At 56.2% G+C, this 18,270-nt stretch overlaps 1 protein-coding gene across 1 annotated transcript in view; it reads left to right on the top strand.

Moving 5' to 3' along the window:
* The window catches only part of FCGBP (Fc gamma binding protein), a 36,810-nt gene extending 20,539 nt beyond the window's left edge, over positions 1–16,271 (top strand). Inside the window, exons 7-19 of the mRNA XM_004474022.3 lie at positions 105–690; positions 839–1,038; positions 2,330–2,471; positions 4,220–4,557; positions 5,490–6,063; positions 6,609–7,225; positions 8,384–8,927; positions 9,952–10,523; positions 10,682–11,255; positions 12,208–12,407; positions 12,972–13,355; positions 15,532–15,803; positions 16,103–16,271. Coding sequence (XP_004474079.2) covers positions 105–690; positions 839–1,038; positions 2,330–2,471; positions 4,220–4,557; positions 5,490–6,063; positions 6,609–7,225; positions 8,384–8,927; positions 9,952–10,523; positions 10,682–11,255; positions 12,208–12,407; positions 12,972–13,355; positions 15,532–15,803; positions 16,103–16,112 — 5,013 coding nt within the window. The 3' untranslated portion in view covers positions 16,113–16,271. The remainder of the gene's footprint in view (positions 1–104; positions 691–838; positions 1,039–2,329; positions 2,472–4,219; positions 4,558–5,489; positions 6,064–6,608; positions 7,226–8,383; positions 8,928–9,951; positions 10,524–10,681; positions 11,256–12,207; positions 12,408–12,971; positions 13,356–15,531; positions 15,804–16,102) is intronic.
* The last annotated feature ends 1,999 nt before the right edge of the window (positions 16,272–18,270 follow it).

Below are 18,270 nucleotides of genomic sequence, written 5' to 3'. Positions count from 1 at the left end.
CCGGAGCAGTGAGATCACACCGATGCTCCGTGTCCGGCGGGGGCTTGGGCGAGGCCTGCCCCTCCGAGGGTGCCCTCTGAAGCACGGCCTCTCCCGCCTCCCAGGTGAATGGCGTGGACATGAAGCTTCCCGTGGTGCTGGACGGGGGCCGGGTCCGGGCCTCCCAGCACGGCTCGGACGTCGTGATCGAGGCCCACTTCGGCCTGCGCGTGGCCTATGACCTCATGTACAATGTGCGGGTCACCGTTCCCGGCAACTACTACCAGCAGCTGTGTGGCCTCTGCGGGAACTACAACGGGGACCCCAAGGACGACTTCCGGAAGCCCGACGGCTCGCAGGCAGGCAACGCCAATGAGTTCGGCAACTCCTGGGAGGAGCCCGCGCCCGGCTCTCCCTGCGTGCCGCCGCCCCCCTGCCAGCCGGGCGAGGACTGCGACCCCAAGTGCCCGCCCGAGCTGGAGCAGAAGTACCAGCAGGCGCAGTTCTGCGGGCTCCTGACCAGCCCCACGGGGCCGCTGGCCGCCTGCCACAAGCTGCTGGACCCCCAGGGCCCCCTTAAGGACTGCGTCTTCGACCTCTGCCTGGGCGGCGGGAACCAGAGCATCCTCTGCAGCAACCTCCACGCCTACGTGAGCGCCTGCCAGGCGGCGGGAGGCCACGTGGAGCCCTGGAGGACCGAAGCCTTCTGCCGTGAGTGCAGGGCAGGGTGGGGGGCGGGCCCAGGGGCTGGGGGGGGGATGCACGGCGCCGAGAGAGGGTGAGGTTGAGGCCCGGCAGGGGCAGCCCCCGGGGCCTGCAGCCCTCCCTGGGCTCTGACCGCTGCCCCCACCCCCTGCAGCCATGGAGTGCCCCCCCAACAGCCACTACGAGCTCTGCGCAGACACCTGCTCCCTGGGCTGCTCAGCCCTCAGCGCCCCCCCACAGTGCCCGGACAGCTGTGCCGAGGGCTGCCAGTGCGACCCGGGCTTCCTCTCCGACGGCCAGGCCTGTGTGCCCATCCAGCAGTGCGGCTGCTACCACAACGGGGTCTACTACGAGGTAGGGGAGGGGCTGTCCCAGGCGCGCCTCCCCACTGCCCCGCAGCCCCGGGGCCTGTCGACTGGGCCCCCCAAATGTCCTTCTCTCCTCTCTGTGGTTCCACCTGGCCCAGTATGTGCTCTCCCACCTAGGTCCTCCCAGCCCCCAGTTTTGCTCTCTGGTCTCTGCCTCCACAGAGCAGTTGAAAAGACCTTTCTAAATAGGACCTCACACGAATAATTATAGTAATACTAGCAAATACCTAGATGGTCCTTACTGTGTTCCTGTTACTATTTTAAGTACTAAGTATACTATATATAAATATATATATACACACACACAAAACTTTTTGTTATGGAAATTTTCAAACGTGCAAGAGAACAATGTAATGAATCCCCTTGTGTCCATCACTTAGCTTAAAAAATAATCAATATTTTCCCAGTATTCTTCCATCTCTCCTCCCCTTTTCTCCTCAATCTGGATTATTTTATTTTTAAAGATTTATTTACCCCTCCTCCCCCCATTGTCTGCTCTCTAGGTCCATTCGCTGTGCATTCTTCTGTCTCTGCTTCTTTCTCTTGGGCAGCACCGGGTACTGATCCTGGAACCTTCCAGAGTGGGAGAGAGGCACTCAATCTCTTGCGCTGCCTCAGCTCCCTGGTCTGCTGTGTCTCTTATAGTCTCTCCTCTGTGTCTTTTTGTTGCTTCATCTTGCTGTGCCACCTCTCTGCTCGGGTCAGCACTCCTGCATGGGGCAGCACTCTGCTCGGGTCAGCTTGCCGCACGGGCCAGGTGCCTTCACCAGGACCTTGGACCTCCTATATGGTAGACAGGAGCCCAATCACTTGAGCCACATCCACTTCCTGATCTGGATTATTTTAAAGCAAATTCCAGACATCTTTTTTCATCCACACTTTACTCAGTGATACTTACATAGGGAGGTGCTATTGGTATCTATATTTACAGATGAGGAAATACAAAGAAGTTAAGTAACTTGCCCAGAGTCACAAAGTTTGGAAATGGCAGAAACAGGCTCCAGTCCCAGGCAGTCTGCTGCTAATCACTGTCTCATACCATTCTCCCCAGACAGCAGATATTTTGTACATGTTTTAGAACAGACGAATGAATGAAAAGTAAGTGAGCGAATGACTTGGACCCCAAGGTCATGTTGTGCCTCAGTTTCACAGACAAGGGCCACCTTACTGAGATGCCCCTTCATGTCCCCTGGGCCCCTCTGTGCCTGGAAGCCCAGAGGTGCTAGAGTCGGCTCCCGGCAGTGCCTCCCTGACAGCCGTGCCCTCTGTCCCCACAGCCTGATCAGACAGTACTCATTGACAACTGCCAGCTGCAGTGCGTGTGCCGCTCGGGCCAGGGGCTGGTGTGCCAAGACCACAGCTGCAGGCCGGGGCAGGTGTGCCAGCCCTCGGGGGGCATCCTCAGCTGCATCACCAAAGGTACGGGGCAGGGGCTGGAGGACAGGGGCTCCCACGGTGGCAGGCACGGAGGACTGAGGCTGAGGTCTCGGGGCTGGGGACTCGCGGGCTGGGTTCCCAGGACCAGGGAGCAGGGTCCTCTAGGCGCAGCCTTGGCTGCGGGGACCCTCAGGGCTAGGTTTCCCAGGGCAGGGTCAGAGACCCAAGGGTAAGGCAGGGGTTAGCAAACTTTTGTCTCTAAAGGGCCAGATTCTAAATATTGGGGGCTTGTGGGCCATCAGTCCTCTGTGGTGACTGTTCAGTGCTGCCATCACAGGAAAGCAGCCACAGCTAATGTGTAAGGCAAGGGCCATGGCTCCAAAGGACCTTATTCACAAACACGGGCAGCCAGCCCGTGCTGTCGTTTTCCAGCCACCACTGTGAAGGCTTGGGCTAGGGGCTTCAGACCCCAGTGCCACGGGCAAGGTGGACTGGGAGCCCAGGTACAAGGACAGAGGCTCCCAGGGCAGACGGCAGAGACCCCACCGAGGCTGGGCCCCACTTCCAGCCAAGGAGCAGAGATTTCTAAGAGGAGAGCCTCGGACGTGGGATGCCCCCACGACTAAGGAGAGACCAGAGCCACTCCCCAGGGCTGGCTTCTTAGGGTGATGGGCAGAGAACCCCCCAGGGCTAAGGAAATGGAACGTCCACAACTGAGGGCAGGGGCGTGGAGCTGCCCAGGGCTGAGGGGCAGGATAACAGGACTCCCAGGGCTGGGAGGGCCACGGGCCGGGATCCTGTCAGGAGATGGAAACCACACGGTAATCTCAACAGGGAACGTTGAATATCGAGTTTTGTACTTGGAATAGGGGATGATCTAGGGTAAGGGGTAAAGACCATGCTAACGAATGCTGGAACCATGGATGGGGGAGCGTCCTCCACCTCCAAGACTGAGGCAGAGCACGACCCCCACCCCGCCCAGGCTGGGATGCAGACCTCACTGGGGAGGGGGCGGCTGCAGACACTGACCCTTAGAGACGTTTGTGCAGGCGAAATCCCGCCACCAGATGCTGCGGAAACTCACTGAGAAGCCACCTGCTGGGGCACCCGGGTGACTCGCTGGGAAGCCAGCTGGGGCCAGTGGGACTCGCTGAGCGGGTGTCCCACATGCCACCAGCCCTGCGTGCACAGGAACAAGGAGAGAGCGGAGCACACCGCAGCGGGAGAAGCCCCCTCCTCCTGCAGCGTCTGGTGCCCTCAGCGGATAAAGCTGACCTCTGGGGGTGGAGCTAGAGCTTTAAGGCAGGGGTCCAGAAGCTGGGCTCACAGATGCAGCGACCCTAGGGACTTTTGGGGGAGCAGGGTCTCAGCAATGAGACTCCTAGGGCCAGGATCTCAGAAGCAGCGTCTGGTCTAGGAGATTCCCAGGGTCAAGGTCTCAAACGGGGGATCCCCTGGGACCCGTGGGAACCTGGGGCCCATGTCTTGGACACAGACAACACTGGGGCTGGGGTCTCGGCCCGGGTGCCCCCAGACCCTGGAGTCACACCTGGATCTCTGGGGCTGCAATCTCAAGCAAGGGGACCCTGGTGTCTGGGGCTTGGCCTCGGCGAGCCGGGTCTCAGACGCAGCCAAGGGCAGGGCCCGCGTCTCAGATGCGAGGGCCCTGGAACCCGGGCCTTGCCAGCGGCGCTCTCGGGGCCAGGGCCTGGCATGGACGGTGGCACACGCTGGGGAGCTGCTGGCCTTGTGCTCGCGGCCCTCCAAGTTCTCATCTCCTCTGCCCCCAGACCCCTGCCACGGCGTGACGTGCCGGCCGCAGGAGACGTGCCGGGAGCAGGGCGGCCAGGGCGTGTGTGTGCCCAACTACGAGGCGACGTGCTGGCTGTGGGGCGACCCGCACTACCACTCCTTCGACGGCCGGGACTTCGACTTCCAGGGCACCTGCAGCTACGTGCTGGCCACCACCGTCTGCCCAGGGGGCCACGCCCAAGGCCTGACACCCTTCACCATCATCACCAAGAACGAGAACCGCGGCAACCCCGCTGTGTCCTACGTGAGGCTCGTCACCGTGACCGTGTTCGGCATCAACATCTCCATCCACAAGAACGAGATCGGCAACGTCCGGGTAAGTCCACAGCATGGCCCGAGCCCCCCGGGACGGGCACCGTTAGAGGTTCAAGGTTCTCCACCTTCTGGGTCTGAAATAAAAAGGCCACGAAAGCAGCAACAATTGGAGCGGAAACATCAGCCTCCTCTTGGGAGGGGCCTGGGCCCAGCCCTGGGCTGTCACCCCTGCTTTTTAGCAGGGCCTGGCTCCCGTCCAGACTTCCCCACTTACAAGCTCTGTGACCTTGGGCCAGTGGCTTTCCTCGGTGCGTCTCCGTTTCCTCCTCTCTGAAAAGGGGGTCATAGCAGGGTCCAGCCCACAGCAAGGGGGTGCCTGCCAAGGGCTTGAGGTCTGGCCCAGGCACCCGGGGGCTTGTGAGGGAACCAGGAGGAAGCCCAGAGACTCAGCCATGGAAAGGGATTCGGGGAGATGGGGAGCAAGTGCGAAATGGAGGTGCAGGTTGATGGAGGCTCCCAGGGAGACAGGGAGGTGTGGAAGGGGGTAGGCGCCCCATAAATGACAGTGAGCGAGGGGAAGAGAGGTCCAGAGACACAGAGATGCAGTGAGACCAGAGAGAGAGAGACCTGGAGGGAGAGAGACCCAGAGAGGGACAGAGAGAGAGAGAAACTGAGAGAAATAGAGAAGGGTAAAAGAGAGAGCTAGATCTAGGTGAAGAAGAGTAAGAGAAAGAGGGAGAAAAAGAGGGAGAGAAGGAGAAGAAGGGAAAGAAGCAAGGAGGGAGGGAGGGAGATGGAGCTCAAGAGGGGTCCAGAAAAAGAAGCGCTCCCCAGACCAGAGCCTGAGCCAGGGCAGACACCCCTGATGATTGTCCAATGACTGCACAGCCGGCAGCCATGAGGAAGGCCCTGGCAGCTCCCACCCCTGGCAGCGCACGGGAGGCAGGCAGGGGGCTGCCCGCAATGACCGGGGTGTGCCCTGCGCTCCCGCAGGTGAACGGTGTGCTGACGGCGTTGCCTGCCTCGGCGGCCAGCGGCCGGCTGACCGTGACCCAGGGCCCGGGGAAGGCGGTGCTGTCGACTGACTTTGGGCTGCGGGTCAGCTACGACTGGAACTGGCGCGTGGAGGTGACGCTGCCCAGCAGCTATCACGGCGCGGTGTGCGGGCTCTGCGGGAACATGGACAAGAACCCCAGCAACGACCAAGTCTTCCCCAATGGCACCCTGGCTCCCTCCACACCCGCCTGGGGCGGCAGCTGGAGAGCCCCCGGCTGGGACCCCCTGTGCTGGGATGAATGCCAGGGGTCCTGCCCGACGTGCCCTGAGAACCGGCTGGAGGAGTACGGGGGTCCCGGCTTCTGCGGGCCCCTGGCCCCTGGCGTGGGAGGCCCCTTTGCCGCCTGCCATGCCCACGTGCCGCCCGACAGCTTCTTCAAGGGCTGCGTTCTGGACGTCTGCCTGGGCGGCGGGGCCCAGGACATCCTTTGCCAGGCGCTGGCCGCCTACGCTACCGCCTGCCAGGCCGCCGGGGTCACCATCGAGGACTGGAGGGAGCAGGCCGGCTGTGGTGAGAGTCGGGGAGCACTGCGGGGGTGGAGGGCTGGGGCCTGTCACCAAGAGGCTGGCCTGGTCCGATCCCAGCCCCTCTGGGTCTGCTCGTTCCTCTCCCCGTGGCCCTCTGTCTCGTTTTTCTCTGCACCTTGGACTCTTTCTGTCTTGTCCGTTTCCCTCAGTCTGGGCCTTTCTCTGTCTGTCTCTGTCCCTTTCTCTTTGCTCCTCTCTTCACCTGTTTCTCAACATCTTTCTCAGTCTCCTTTACTTCTTGTCTCTCTCTGGGTCTCGGTCTCTCTAGCTCTTTCATGTCTTTCTCCGTCTCTTTGTACTTTTCCTTGTCTCTCTCTCTCTCTCTGGGTCTCTGTCTCTCCATCTCTTTCTCCCTCTCTGTCTCTGTCCCTCTTTGTCTGGGTCCCTGTTTGGGTGTCTCTCAGTCTCTGACTCTCTGCGTCTCTTGCTCTGTCCCTCCCCTGTGTCTCCTTGCGCCCTGTCCTCACACCCACCCCCTGATGCCGTTCTCTCTCTTTCTCTCCCTCCTGCCCCTTCCTCTGCCCACAGAGATCTCCTGCCCTGCCAACAGCCACTATGAGCTCTGCGGCCCACTCTGTCCGGCCACCTGCCCACCCCCCACGCCGCCCCCGTCCCCAGACCTATGTCTGGGTCCCTGCGCCGAGGGCTGCCAGTGCGATGCAGGCTTTGTGTGGAGTGTCGACCGCTGCGTTCCCCTGGACGGCGGCTGCGGCTGCTGGGCCAACGGCACCTACCACGAGGCGGGCAGCGAGTTTTGGGCTGACGCCACCTGCTCCCAGCGGTGCCGCTGTGGGCCCGGGGGTGGCTCGCTGGTCTGTACCCCTGCCAGCTGCAGTGCGGGCGAAGAGTGTGCCCTGCTGCCCTCAGGCCAGCATGGCTGCCGCCCCGTCAGCACGTCAGAGTGCCAGGCCTGGGGGGATCCCCATTACGTCACCCTGGACGGGCACCGATTTGACTTCCAGGGCACCTGCGAGTACCTGCTGAGCGCGCCCTGCCCCACGCCACCCAAAGGAACTGAGAACTTTACCGTCACTGTAGCCAACGAGCACCGGGGCAGCCAGGCCGTCAGTTACACCCGCAGTGTCACCCTGCATATCTATGGACACAGCCTGACCCTCAGTGCCCGCTGGCCCCGGCAGCTGCAGGTGAGGAGGGCTGCCAGCCAGATAGCAGCACGTGCCAGCCCTGGGGGTGCCTGGGGCAGGAACGTGTCTGCCAAGCCAGAGAGCTCCTTCTACGGCTTAGCAGGGGCATGATGGACTGGTTCAGAGCATAGGCTGTGAAGCCTGGTAGTTTAACCCTCTCTGAGTCTTAGTTTAGTCCTCTGTAAAATGGGTCTAAGAAAAGTACCTACTCCAGAGGGTGGTATGAGGAGCCAACAATGTCATGCTTGTAGATACTCAGAGCGAGGCCAGTTATAGAAAAACTACTATTTTTAATTCCATAATCATCATCATCACCAACTTCAAGAACAGACATTTTAAGTGACTTCAGCTGGGTGCACTGGCGCCACAGTAAGACAAACGTAGGCTCAAATCCTATTTTTGCCACTTATTAGCTGTAGGACCTCAGCCAAGTTACTTGACTTACCTGTGCCTCAGTTTCCTCATCTGTAAAATGGGGATCTCAATAGTACTTCCCTCATTGGGTATTGTGAGGATTAAGTGGCACAAAACATGTAAATCAGCACAGGGCCTGGCCACAGAAAGTGCCCACGTTTGCTGTTATTGTTTCTCATTAGGATTATCATTTCTTATTAGTAAGACAGGTGGTTATTATATTCCTCATTACTGTCACCAGCATTTTCATTACTTGGGCAGAAGTCACAAAAGGCATAAGAAACAGCAAGTGGTTACGTACTTGGGGTCTGTGAACCGTATAGTCCAGGTTGGAATCCCCATCATGCTGCTTACTGTATGACCGTGAACAAGTCATTTAGCCTTTCTGTGCCTCAGTTTCCTTATCTGTTAAAGTGGGCTATCTCCAGGGTGTGGTGAGCATTAAAAGAGCCAATACTTGTAAAGCACATTAAGGAGTGCCTCCTGGTACTGTATTTGCCCTGTGTTCTTGGGCGAGCCATTTGGCCTCTCTGTGCCTCCCTTTCCTTATCTATAAAGAGATAATAAAGAGTGTCTCATAATAGAGCTCAGTTCGGTGCCCGGCACACTGTAAAGGGCACTAAATGCTGTCCCTATTATTACAAGAGGGGAGAAAACCAGGTGACCTGGGTCCCACAGCTAGTAGGTGGCAGAACCGGGATTCGAACCTTTTCCCGAGCCGTTCACTCCTGTCCCCGCCTGCAGGTGGATGGCAAGTTCGTGGCGCTGCCCTTCCAACTGGACTCGCGCTTGCGCGCGTACCTGAGTGGAGCCGATGTGGTGGTGGCGGCGGCCAATGGGCTCTCGCTCGCTTTCGACGGGGACAGTTTCGTGCGCCTGCGCGTGCCGGCGGCGTACGCGGGCGCCCTCTGTGGCCTATGCGGGAACTACAACAAGGACGCGAAGGACGACCTTACGGCGGTGGGCGGGAACCCGGCCCGCTGGCAGGTGGGCGGCGCCCCGGGCTGCGGGGAGTGCGTGCCCGGGCCGTGCCCGCCGCCGTGCACGCCCGAGCAGCAGGCCCCCTTCGGGGGCCCCGAAGCCTGCGGCGTGATCTCGGCCCCCGACGGCCCGCTGGCGCCCTGCCACGGCCTGGTGCCGCCCGCGCCGTACTTCCAGGCCTGCTTGCTGGACGCCTGCCAGGCCCAGGGCCATCAGGGAGGCTTCTGCCCTGCCGTGGCCGCCTACGTGGCAGCCTGCCAGGCCGCTGGGGCCCAGGTCGGCGAGTGGAGGCGGCCGGACTTCTGCCGTGAGTACTGCCATGCGGGGCTCAGCTGGGCGGGCCTTCCCCCTCCCCTCATAGGACCCTAAGACAAGGGCCTTTCCCTACATGGAGGGGGGGGGGGCGGGTAGGGACCACCCTATCTACCATGAGCCTCCTTGGCATTCACACACTAGTATACACTGGGTCGGGTACCCCAGTGGGAAAGACCCGAGGCACCTGGTCAGAACTCCCTTGGATTCACAAGCTCAGACACTGTAGTGGATGACCCTTAGTCACACAGCAAGATACACCTGGTCAGACAGGTATCCTTGGTCGGAGAAACCTAGTGAGTTGCATCTGGTCAGATGGCCCTAGACTGTTTCACATCCTGAAATACCCATGGCCAGACAGAACTGGCCAATAACCCCAGACAGGGACACCCCTGGTTAGAGACACTTGGTTAGATTTACACTAGTCAGATCCATGGCCCTGACATAGCCCTCCACACACACACACACACACACACACATTCACGGTCAGATTGCTCTGGGCAGTTCAGTCCCCTCAGTCAAACGTCCTTGGTCCCATTCCCCTGTCACCTGCCTGCAATCAGATAAACATGGTCAGAGTCACACCCTGAGACAGGCTGTATCCGAGAGACACGACCGGATGCCCCGGGTCAGGCCCCCACAACTGGATGCACTCCGCATCTTCACACCCCAGGATCCAGCTGGTCAGAAACCCCAGGGAGATTCACGTCCTGAGGTACCCTGGCAGAAATACGCAGCCAAACTCACCTCGTCAGGGTCACTCCATCTGTGGAGATTCTCAGTCAGGTCAACACAGAACCTGGGCAGATACCACGCCACCCCACCCTGCCCTGGGGCCGCACACTGAATCCCACAGTCAGATGTACTTGATCTAGCAGATTCAGTCAGGAAATAGGCTCTGTCAGATGGGGTTAGTCAAAGACAGATTCACCCAGTCAGGCTCACCCACACAGCCTCTCCTTGCCCCCAACCCCCCTCCCCCCATACCTGCCAGGCTCATCGCCGCCTCCTCCCCACAGCCTTCCAGTGCGCAGCCCACAGCCACTACGAGCTCTGTGGTAACTCCTGCCCGGTGAGCTGCCCAAGCCTCTCAGCGCCTGAGGGCTGTGAGCCAACCTGCCGCGAGGGCTGCGTCTGCGACGCTGGGTTCGTGCTCAGCGGCGACACCTGCGTGCCTGTAGGCCAGTGCGGCTGCCTCCACAATGGCCTCTACTACCCGCTGGGTGAGGCCTTCTACCCGGGCCCTGAGTGTGAGCGGCGCTGTGAGTGCGGGCCCGGCGGCCACGTCACCTGCCAGGCGGGTGCGGCCTGCGGGCCCTACGAAGAGTGCCGGGTAGAGGATGGTGTCCAGGCCTGCCACGCGACGGGCTGTGGCCGCTGCCTGGCCAACGGGGGCATCCACTACATCACGCTTGACGGGCGTGTGTATGACCTGCATGGCTCCTGCTCCTATATCTTGGCCCAAGTCTGCCGCCCACAGCCTGGGGACGAGGACTTTACCATCGTGCTCGAGAAGAATGCGGAAGGAGACGCCCAGCGCCTGCTGGTCACGGTGGCTGGCCAGGTCGTGACCCTGGCTCCGAGGCTGCAGGTGAGTGGGCAGAGCTCTGCCTCAGAGGGCGAGAGGGGACATGGCCCCACCCTGAGAGTTCTGAGGGGACACTGCCCTGTCCAGAGGGCCTGAGGGGGACACAGCTCCACCTGTGGACCTGTGAGTTCCTGACCCACCTCACTGATCCTTCCACCCAGGTCACCGTGGACGACGAGGCCGTGGACCTGCCCGTGGCCGTGGGGCCCGTGAGGGTGACCGCCGAGGGCCGGAACATGGTTCTGCAGACGGCCAAGGGGCTGCGGCTCCTCTTTGACGGCGATGGCCACATCCTCATGTCCATCCCTAGCCCCTTCCGTGGCCGGCTTTGTGGCCTCTGCGGGAACTTCAATGGCAACTGGAGCGACGACTTTGTCCTGCCCAGTGGCGTCTCGGCCCCCAGCGTGGAAGCCTTTGGAGCTGCGTGGCGGGTGCCTGGCTCCCCGCAGGGCTGTGGCGAGGGCTGTAGGCCCCACCCCTGCCCCGTGTGCTCGGCAGAGGTGACAGCGCCGTATGAGAGCAACAAGGCCTGTGGGCGGCTCCGGGACCCCAGGGGCCCCTTCGCCGGCTGCCACAAGGCGCTCAGCCCCTCCGAGTACTTCCGCCAATGCGTGTACGACATGTGCACCCAAAAGGGGGACACCACCTTCCTCTGCCGCAGCCTGGCAGCCTACACAGCGGCCTGCCAGGCAGCCGGCATGGCCGTGAAGCCCTGGAGGACAGACAGCTTCTGCCGTGAGTGTCCCGGGGCCCCTCTGAGGACCCCAGACCACTTGGGGGCATCTTCCTTCCCTGCTCCCTCTGTCTGCAGCCCTCCCTGGTCTGCTTCTCCCACATCATGCTCTGCTGGTTTCCCCCGTGCTTCTCAGGCTGGCCCATCCCAGAATCCTTTCAGGGGCCCACTCTCCCCAAACCAGCTTTTCCTTTGGACTCTCTCCTAGTTTCTATCTGCAAAGATGTGGTAGGGAGGTTTGGAGCTCTTACAATAAAGGTCAGGAGCTCTTACAGCAAAGCCTAAGTCTGCGGTCCAGTCAGACCCCAGGTCAGGACCATGTTTGCTCAGACTTTCCGATGACAAGGCTGTGGCCCCTCAACTCCCCAAGGCAGGACGGTGTACCCGCAGGCATCTCTAGACAGGCCGGGTCCCCGCGAACCTCCAAGGCAAGGCCGGGTCTCCTCCAGTCTCCCCAGGCCTTTGAGCTCTTCTCAGTGCTGGCCCAACCCTGACCTCTCTCCTCTCTGCCAGCCTCGGGTCCAGTGGCCCCCTGGGGCACCTTGCCCTGGGTGTCTGTAGGGTCCCTTACACCTGCTGTGTTCTCAGCTGATGTCAGCATTTCGCCCTAAACCTGTTCCTCCTCCCTGGTCCCCACCTTGGGACAGCCACGCCACCCTCCAGTCACTCAGCCAGAGCGCAGTGGCTCACCCTGGACCTTCCCCTGCACCCCCACAAACTCTGGTCTCTCCCCCCCGCCCCGTCCCAGCCCCAAACCTCCGCCTGTGCCTCCCCCGATCCCTCTGGGCTGTCAGTCTGTCCTACCATATGGGAGCTCTGTGAGTGCAGGCTTGGGGCTGTCTTCATCACTGTGTCCCCAGCACTGCCCCGCCCAGGGCCAGGTGGGCAGCAGGTCCCGCTGGCCCTGCACGGCCGCCTGCTGGCCTGACCCTGTCCCGCCACCTCCCGCTGCAGCGCTCCAGTGCCCGGCCCACAGCCACTACTCCAGCTGCACGCGCTCCTGCCAGGGCTCCTGCGCGGCTCTCTCGGGCCTCACGGGCTGCACCACCCGCTGCTTTGAGGGCTGCGAGTGTGACGACGGCTTCCTGCTCTCCCAGGGCGTTTGCATCCCCACCCGAGACTGCGGCTGCACTTTTCACGGCCGATACTTGCCGGTGAGCAGGGCTCAAAGTGGGCAGGGAGGGTGGAGGGGCCTCAGAGACGCAGGGCTTGGATGCCAACCTCAAACCTGGGAACAGAGGGGCTGCCACCATCTGCCAGCTGTGTGACCCGATGCTGGTAACATCCATGCAGTTTCCTGGGGCCACCGTAACAGATGACTACAAATTTGATGGCTTAGAAGAGCAAAAATGTATTTTTCCACAGTTCTGGAGACCAGAAGTCTTCATTAGTATCCCTGGGCTAAGATAAAGGAGCCGGCCAGGTCGTGCTCCCTCCGGAAGCTCTAGTGGAGAATCCAGGCCTCACCCCTTCCAGGGTGGCTGCCGGCATTCGTTGACTTGTGGCCTCTGTGATCACGAGGCCGGCGCCTCTTCAATGTTGCTGTAAAATCCCCCTCTGCCTCCCTCTTATAAGGATACATGTGATTGCCTCTAAAGAGCATCTGGTTAATGCAGGATCATGGCCCCATCTCCTGCACGGATGTGAGAGGGCCGAAGGGCTGAGGCCGTTTCTGCCATGCACCACATGACTGTAACCTCGCCCCTTTCTGCACACAGGTGAACTCCTCCCTGCTGACTTCCGACTGCAGTGAGCGCTGCTCCTGTTCCTCAGGCACTGGCCTGACGTGCCAGGCAGCCGGCTGCCCGCCAGTCCGGATATGCGGGGTCCAAGCCGGGGTCCGGGAATGCTGGGTCCCCCATGGTCTCTGTTCCTTCTACACGGGTGCCAACCTCACCACCTTCGATGGGGCCCATAGGGCCTTCGGTTCCCCTGGCATCTATGAGCTCTCTTCTCGCTGTCCCACACGGCGGGAGACCAGCCCCTGGTACCGTGTGGTCGCTGATGTCCGGTCCTGCAATGGCAAGGCGGAAACTGTGAGCCAGGCTCATATCTTCTTCCGGAATGGGCTGGTCACTGTGAGCCCGAGCAAGGGCGTGTGGGTAAGCCTGGGCACAGGTCTCCCCTGGGCTTTTGTTCTTTGTACTGCAGGGTCCCCTGTACTCCTGCCTGCTCTGCTGCCTGTCTCTCTTACTCTTTCTATCCAGGTCTCTGCCTGTTGGATTTGTCTCAATATTTCACACTTAAGTTCCTCTGCACTGGCTGAGTTCCTAAGGAGTAAAAACACACTCAAGTAACTTAACTTTTGTTGTTAGTATTAGACTCCTTTGGTTGTACGTGACAGAAAACCAAATTCAAATTGCCTTGAGCAAAAGGGAATATATTGTCTCTCATAACTAGAAAGTCCTGGGATAAAGCCTCAGGAGTGGCTGGATCTGGGCGCCCTGGCAGTGCTGTCAGGAATTTGTCCCTCTATCTCTTCAAGTTGCTGTTCACCAAATCAGTTTCATTTCAGGCAGGCTCTTCCCTCACAGGGCAAAGATGACCTCTACCAAGAAACTGTTCTCTATGCAAAAGACAGATGTTCTTAAAGTGTGAATCAGATCAGGTCATTCTGCTTAAAACTCTACTGAGGGGAGCGGATGTATCTCAAGCAGTTGAGTGCTTGCTTCCTATGTGGGAGGTCCCAGTTCAGTCCTTGATAACTCCTAAAAAAATAAAAACAAACAACAAACAAACGGAAAAACCAACTCAAGGAAAGCCGATGTGGCTCAGTGTTTGAGCACTGGCTTCCCACATACAAGGTCCTGGGTTCAAACCCTGGCCCCAGTACCTAAAAAAAAAAAGCTCTACGGAGGATTTCTAAAACAGTGTTCCAAACTTAGGCCACCTCCTTTCATGGCTTACAAGGCCTTACATGATCTGATTCCTGCTGGCCCCACTGACCTCACTGCCTGCTAGCTACACTCCAGCCACATTGGTCTTTTTGCTATTTGTACAGCAGACCAAGCCCGCTCCTACCTCAGGGTCTTGGCATTTGCTGTTCCCATTGCTGCAGTGCTCTTCTCCCACATTTTCCAAAAGTTGGCTCCTTCTGGTCCTTCAAGTTTCAGTTCCAGGAATGCTTCTACAGAAGGGCCTTTCCTGACGACTCCACCTACAGAAGCTTGCTCTCTCCATCCCAGTCTTGATCCTGTCACCCTCTTTTATTTCCTTCAAGGCGCTGACCACTATCTGAAGTTGTCAGTTATTTACTTGTTAATGTTTGTTGCCCTTCTCCATCATTAGAGTATAAGCTTCAGGCAGGCAGGTATCCTTCCCGTCTTGGTCACTACTTTGCCCCCAGTACCCAAATCAGGGCCTGACACCTAGAGAGTACCCAGGGAAAATTTGTGTTTTTGAATGAATTCTGCCCTTTTCTGTGCCAGGCCACATGCTGGGTAACAGATGAGTCAGACCCAGTTCTTAAGCTTGAGGAGCTTGCGGCCTGGTAGGACTTGCCATTCACTTCTCCTCCTATCTTCACTCCCTCTACCCTTCACTCCCTCTATCCATCCTCTTTCCCTCTCTCCTTCCATCTTCTTTCCTTCTACCCACCCACCCACTCATCCACCCATCCATTCATCTTTTCAGCTGTCTTCTTATCTCTCTAGTCATGTCAGAGGAAGACTCAGAGACAAAAGCATTTGGGGCAAAAACCACTTTTCTTTTGAAGAAGGTTCACTAGAGAATCTAACTTTAGAAGGCTTAATTCATCAGCTGAACAAAACAAAATTTATTTAAAGGAAAAGACTTACAAGGTTACCAAGGTTACTGAGTCCCTAGCCAATGTAAAGAAATAGTAATTTTCTCACAAGTATTATACCTGCCAAGGTCGTTACTTAACTTTAGACATCAGCATTGTAAAAATAACGGTTAAAGTTATTTTTGTTAGGGAATAAGTAACTTACAGGACATGCAGGATGACCCTGCAGTTTTGTTTGTTTGATTGTCTATCTTTCTGGTGCAAAGGCTTTCCCCCGACCTTGGAATGTTGTGTGCATGCCTATCTACCCGCCAGTCCATCTCTCCATCCCTGTATCCATCCATCCAGATCTCCCAACTATCTTTTCATGGATCCCTCTGTCCATATAGTACCTCCATTCAAGGCTTCATCTCTTTCAGCACCTGCCTCTCTGATCTCGCTGCTTGATCTTTCTCGGGGTATCCCTCCTAGTAACACCCAGCTTTTCTGTGGCTCTGGTCTCACCTCTGTGCTTTCCCCCTGCCCTGCTCTAGGTGAATGGTCTCCAAGTGGATCTCCCAGCTCAAGTGTTAGAATCTGTTTCTGTAAGTCAGACACCTGATGGTTCTATGCTAGTCCAGCAGAAGGCAGGGGTCCAAGTGTGGCTTGGGACCAATGGGAAGCTGGCAGTGATGGTCAGCACTGACCATGCTGGGATGCTGTGTGGAGCCTGCGGAAACTTTGATGGGGATCAGACCAACGATGGGCTTGACTCCGAGGGGAGAGTGGTGATGGAGAACTGGAGAGCACAAGACTTCTCCCCATGGTGAGGGATGTAGTATTAAAAACAAGGCTTCTAATGGATGTGTCATGATGATGGGAACGAGTGTTGTTGGGGGGGGGGAGAGGGGGGGTGGGGGGGTGGGGTTGAATGGGACCTCACATATATATTTTTAATGTAATATTATTACAAAGTCAATAAAAAATAAAAAAATTTAAAAAAAAAAAAACAAAAAAAAAAACAAGGCTTCTTGGGGCAGGGGTACCTGGGTACTCATGGGACGGGGGAAGTCAGGGTGGGTGCTCAGTCTGCAAGAGGAGGTGCTAAGCGTCTGTCTCTTGCAGTCACGGCTGATCAGTAATCCACCAGGAATGAGGACACGAAGACCTGATCCACTGGAGGTTGCAGTGTTTGAAGAGGATGCATTGTGTATTGCAGCCCTGCTCCACTCCTTTACTGAGCCACTGAGGCTAGGTGTGAGAACACTGAATAAATATCTTAAGCTAAACTTCATTCTGGTGTTTCTGACTCATGCCTTCTCAGCTGGCTCCCTGACTCTCCCTGCATAGCACACATCAGGTGCCTAGGGAATCTGGCACTTGATGACTATTGGGGGTGAGAGGGTGGATGGATGAATGGATGAATGGATGGATGGATGATGGAGAGATGGATGATTGGGTAGATGGATGGAGAGAAGAGTGGAGAAATGTGAAGGTGGTGAGTTGGGGGAAATGGATGATTAGAAGAATGATGAATGGAAGATGAATGATTGGATGGAGAGAAGGAGTGGAAAATGGAAAAATAGATCAATAATGTGGTAGATTGAATTATGTAACCCAGAAAAACATGTTCTTAATCTTAATCCATTCCTGTGGGTGGGAACCCATTATAAATAGGACCTTTTGATGATGTTATTTTTAGTTAAGGTGTGGCCAACTGGTCTTAATCCTATTAATGGAGGCCTTACAGAGAAGATCACAGAAAGAAAGCCAAACAGGAGGAGTAGAAGTTTATAGTCAACAGATCCCATGTGCATTGGGATCTGAAAGGAGAAAGCCATGTGCATTGCTATGTGTCAGAAAAGCCAAGGACCCAAAGTTCACTGAGGTCAGTCTTAGAAAACCATAGTTTACAGAGAGAAAGCATTGCCTTACTGATGCCTAAATTGTGACAACTTAAAAATTAGAAACTTGTGTATGGCCACAGACACCATAAACAATTTTCACATTTGTAATTACTTAGGCGGATGACTCCCCAGATTTCTCTCTGGTTAAGACTTCTCCTTGGATTCCAGAATTCTATACTCATTTGCATACTTGATTTTTTACTTATATGTTTCCCAGGCATCTCAAAATCAACAAGTCCAAAGTCTTGTTTCCCTTCCAAACCTGCCCCCCCATCTTCCTCACATCAGTAAATAGCACTGTCAATACCCATTAAGTCCAACAGGTAGAAAATGGGGGCTCGTTCTTGATTCCTCCCTCCCTCTTCCACTCCATTCAGTTCATCCACAAATCATGTTGACCTGTATCAAAATATACCCAATATCTGCCTTTTTTCCTATGACTGCTATCACCACCTGGTACAAGCTGTCATCATCACGAATATCGACAACGCAACAGCCCACCTGCTCTTTCCCTCCTGTAATTTATTCTTACAGCCACTAGAAGAATCTTCTAAAAAGTATAAATTAGATCATTGGTTACAAATTTCCCTTATAATTAAAATTAAATTCCTTCACCTTGTCCTGCCTTAAAAGCCCTGCCAGCCTCTCTCAAATCATCTCCTATCACTGTCCTCCTTGCCAATTACGATTTGGAAACCTGATCTTTCCATTTATTGAACATGCCAAATGTTTCCACTTCAGTCCTTTGCAATATGCCTTTCCCTCCACTTACATTACTGGCTTCTTCTCATCCATCTTTGAAATGTCAACTTAAATGTCACATTCTTAGATAGGCCTTCATGAGCATCCCACCTAAAGTGAATCCCATTCTATTATCCTCTTTCCAAGTCTCTTGCTTCCCTTCTTCCTAGCACTTATTATATTTTACAATTTACTTTATTTGAATTTCTGTCTAATTAAAAATTACTTCAAGGGAATAAACTATATCTGCCTCATTTATCACTATATTCCCAAATCCTTGCACAGTAAACATTTGTTGAATGAATGGATGATCAACAAATGTGGATGAAAGATATGTAACATACCTAATAAAATATTAATATCCACAATATACTTAGAGCATCCTCAAATCAATAAGAAAAAGAAAAGAAACTCAATTAGAAGAAAATGGATTGAGATATAACAGGCAATTGGCAGAAGAAATTTAATTATGTTGAATGCATATATCAGGTTCTTCAGGTACATTATTTCTGAACTTCACAACAACCCAACGAAATGGGTATAGACATAAAGAAATAAGCTGAATAACATGTTCAAGTGCAAAAGGTTTGTAAATGATAGAGCCAAGATTTGAATAGAGGTGTGTCTGGCACCAAAGCCTATGCT

Source organism: Dasypus novemcinctus, chromosome 18 (genome assembly GCF_030445035.2).
Source record: "Dasypus novemcinctus isolate mDasNov1 chromosome 18, mDasNov1.1.hap2, whole genome shotgun sequence".
Classification (NCBI taxonomy): Eukaryota; Metazoa; Chordata; class Mammalia; order Cingulata; family Dasypodidae; genus Dasypus; species Dasypus novemcinctus.
This window is presented reverse-complemented; position numbering and strand designations above follow the sequence as displayed.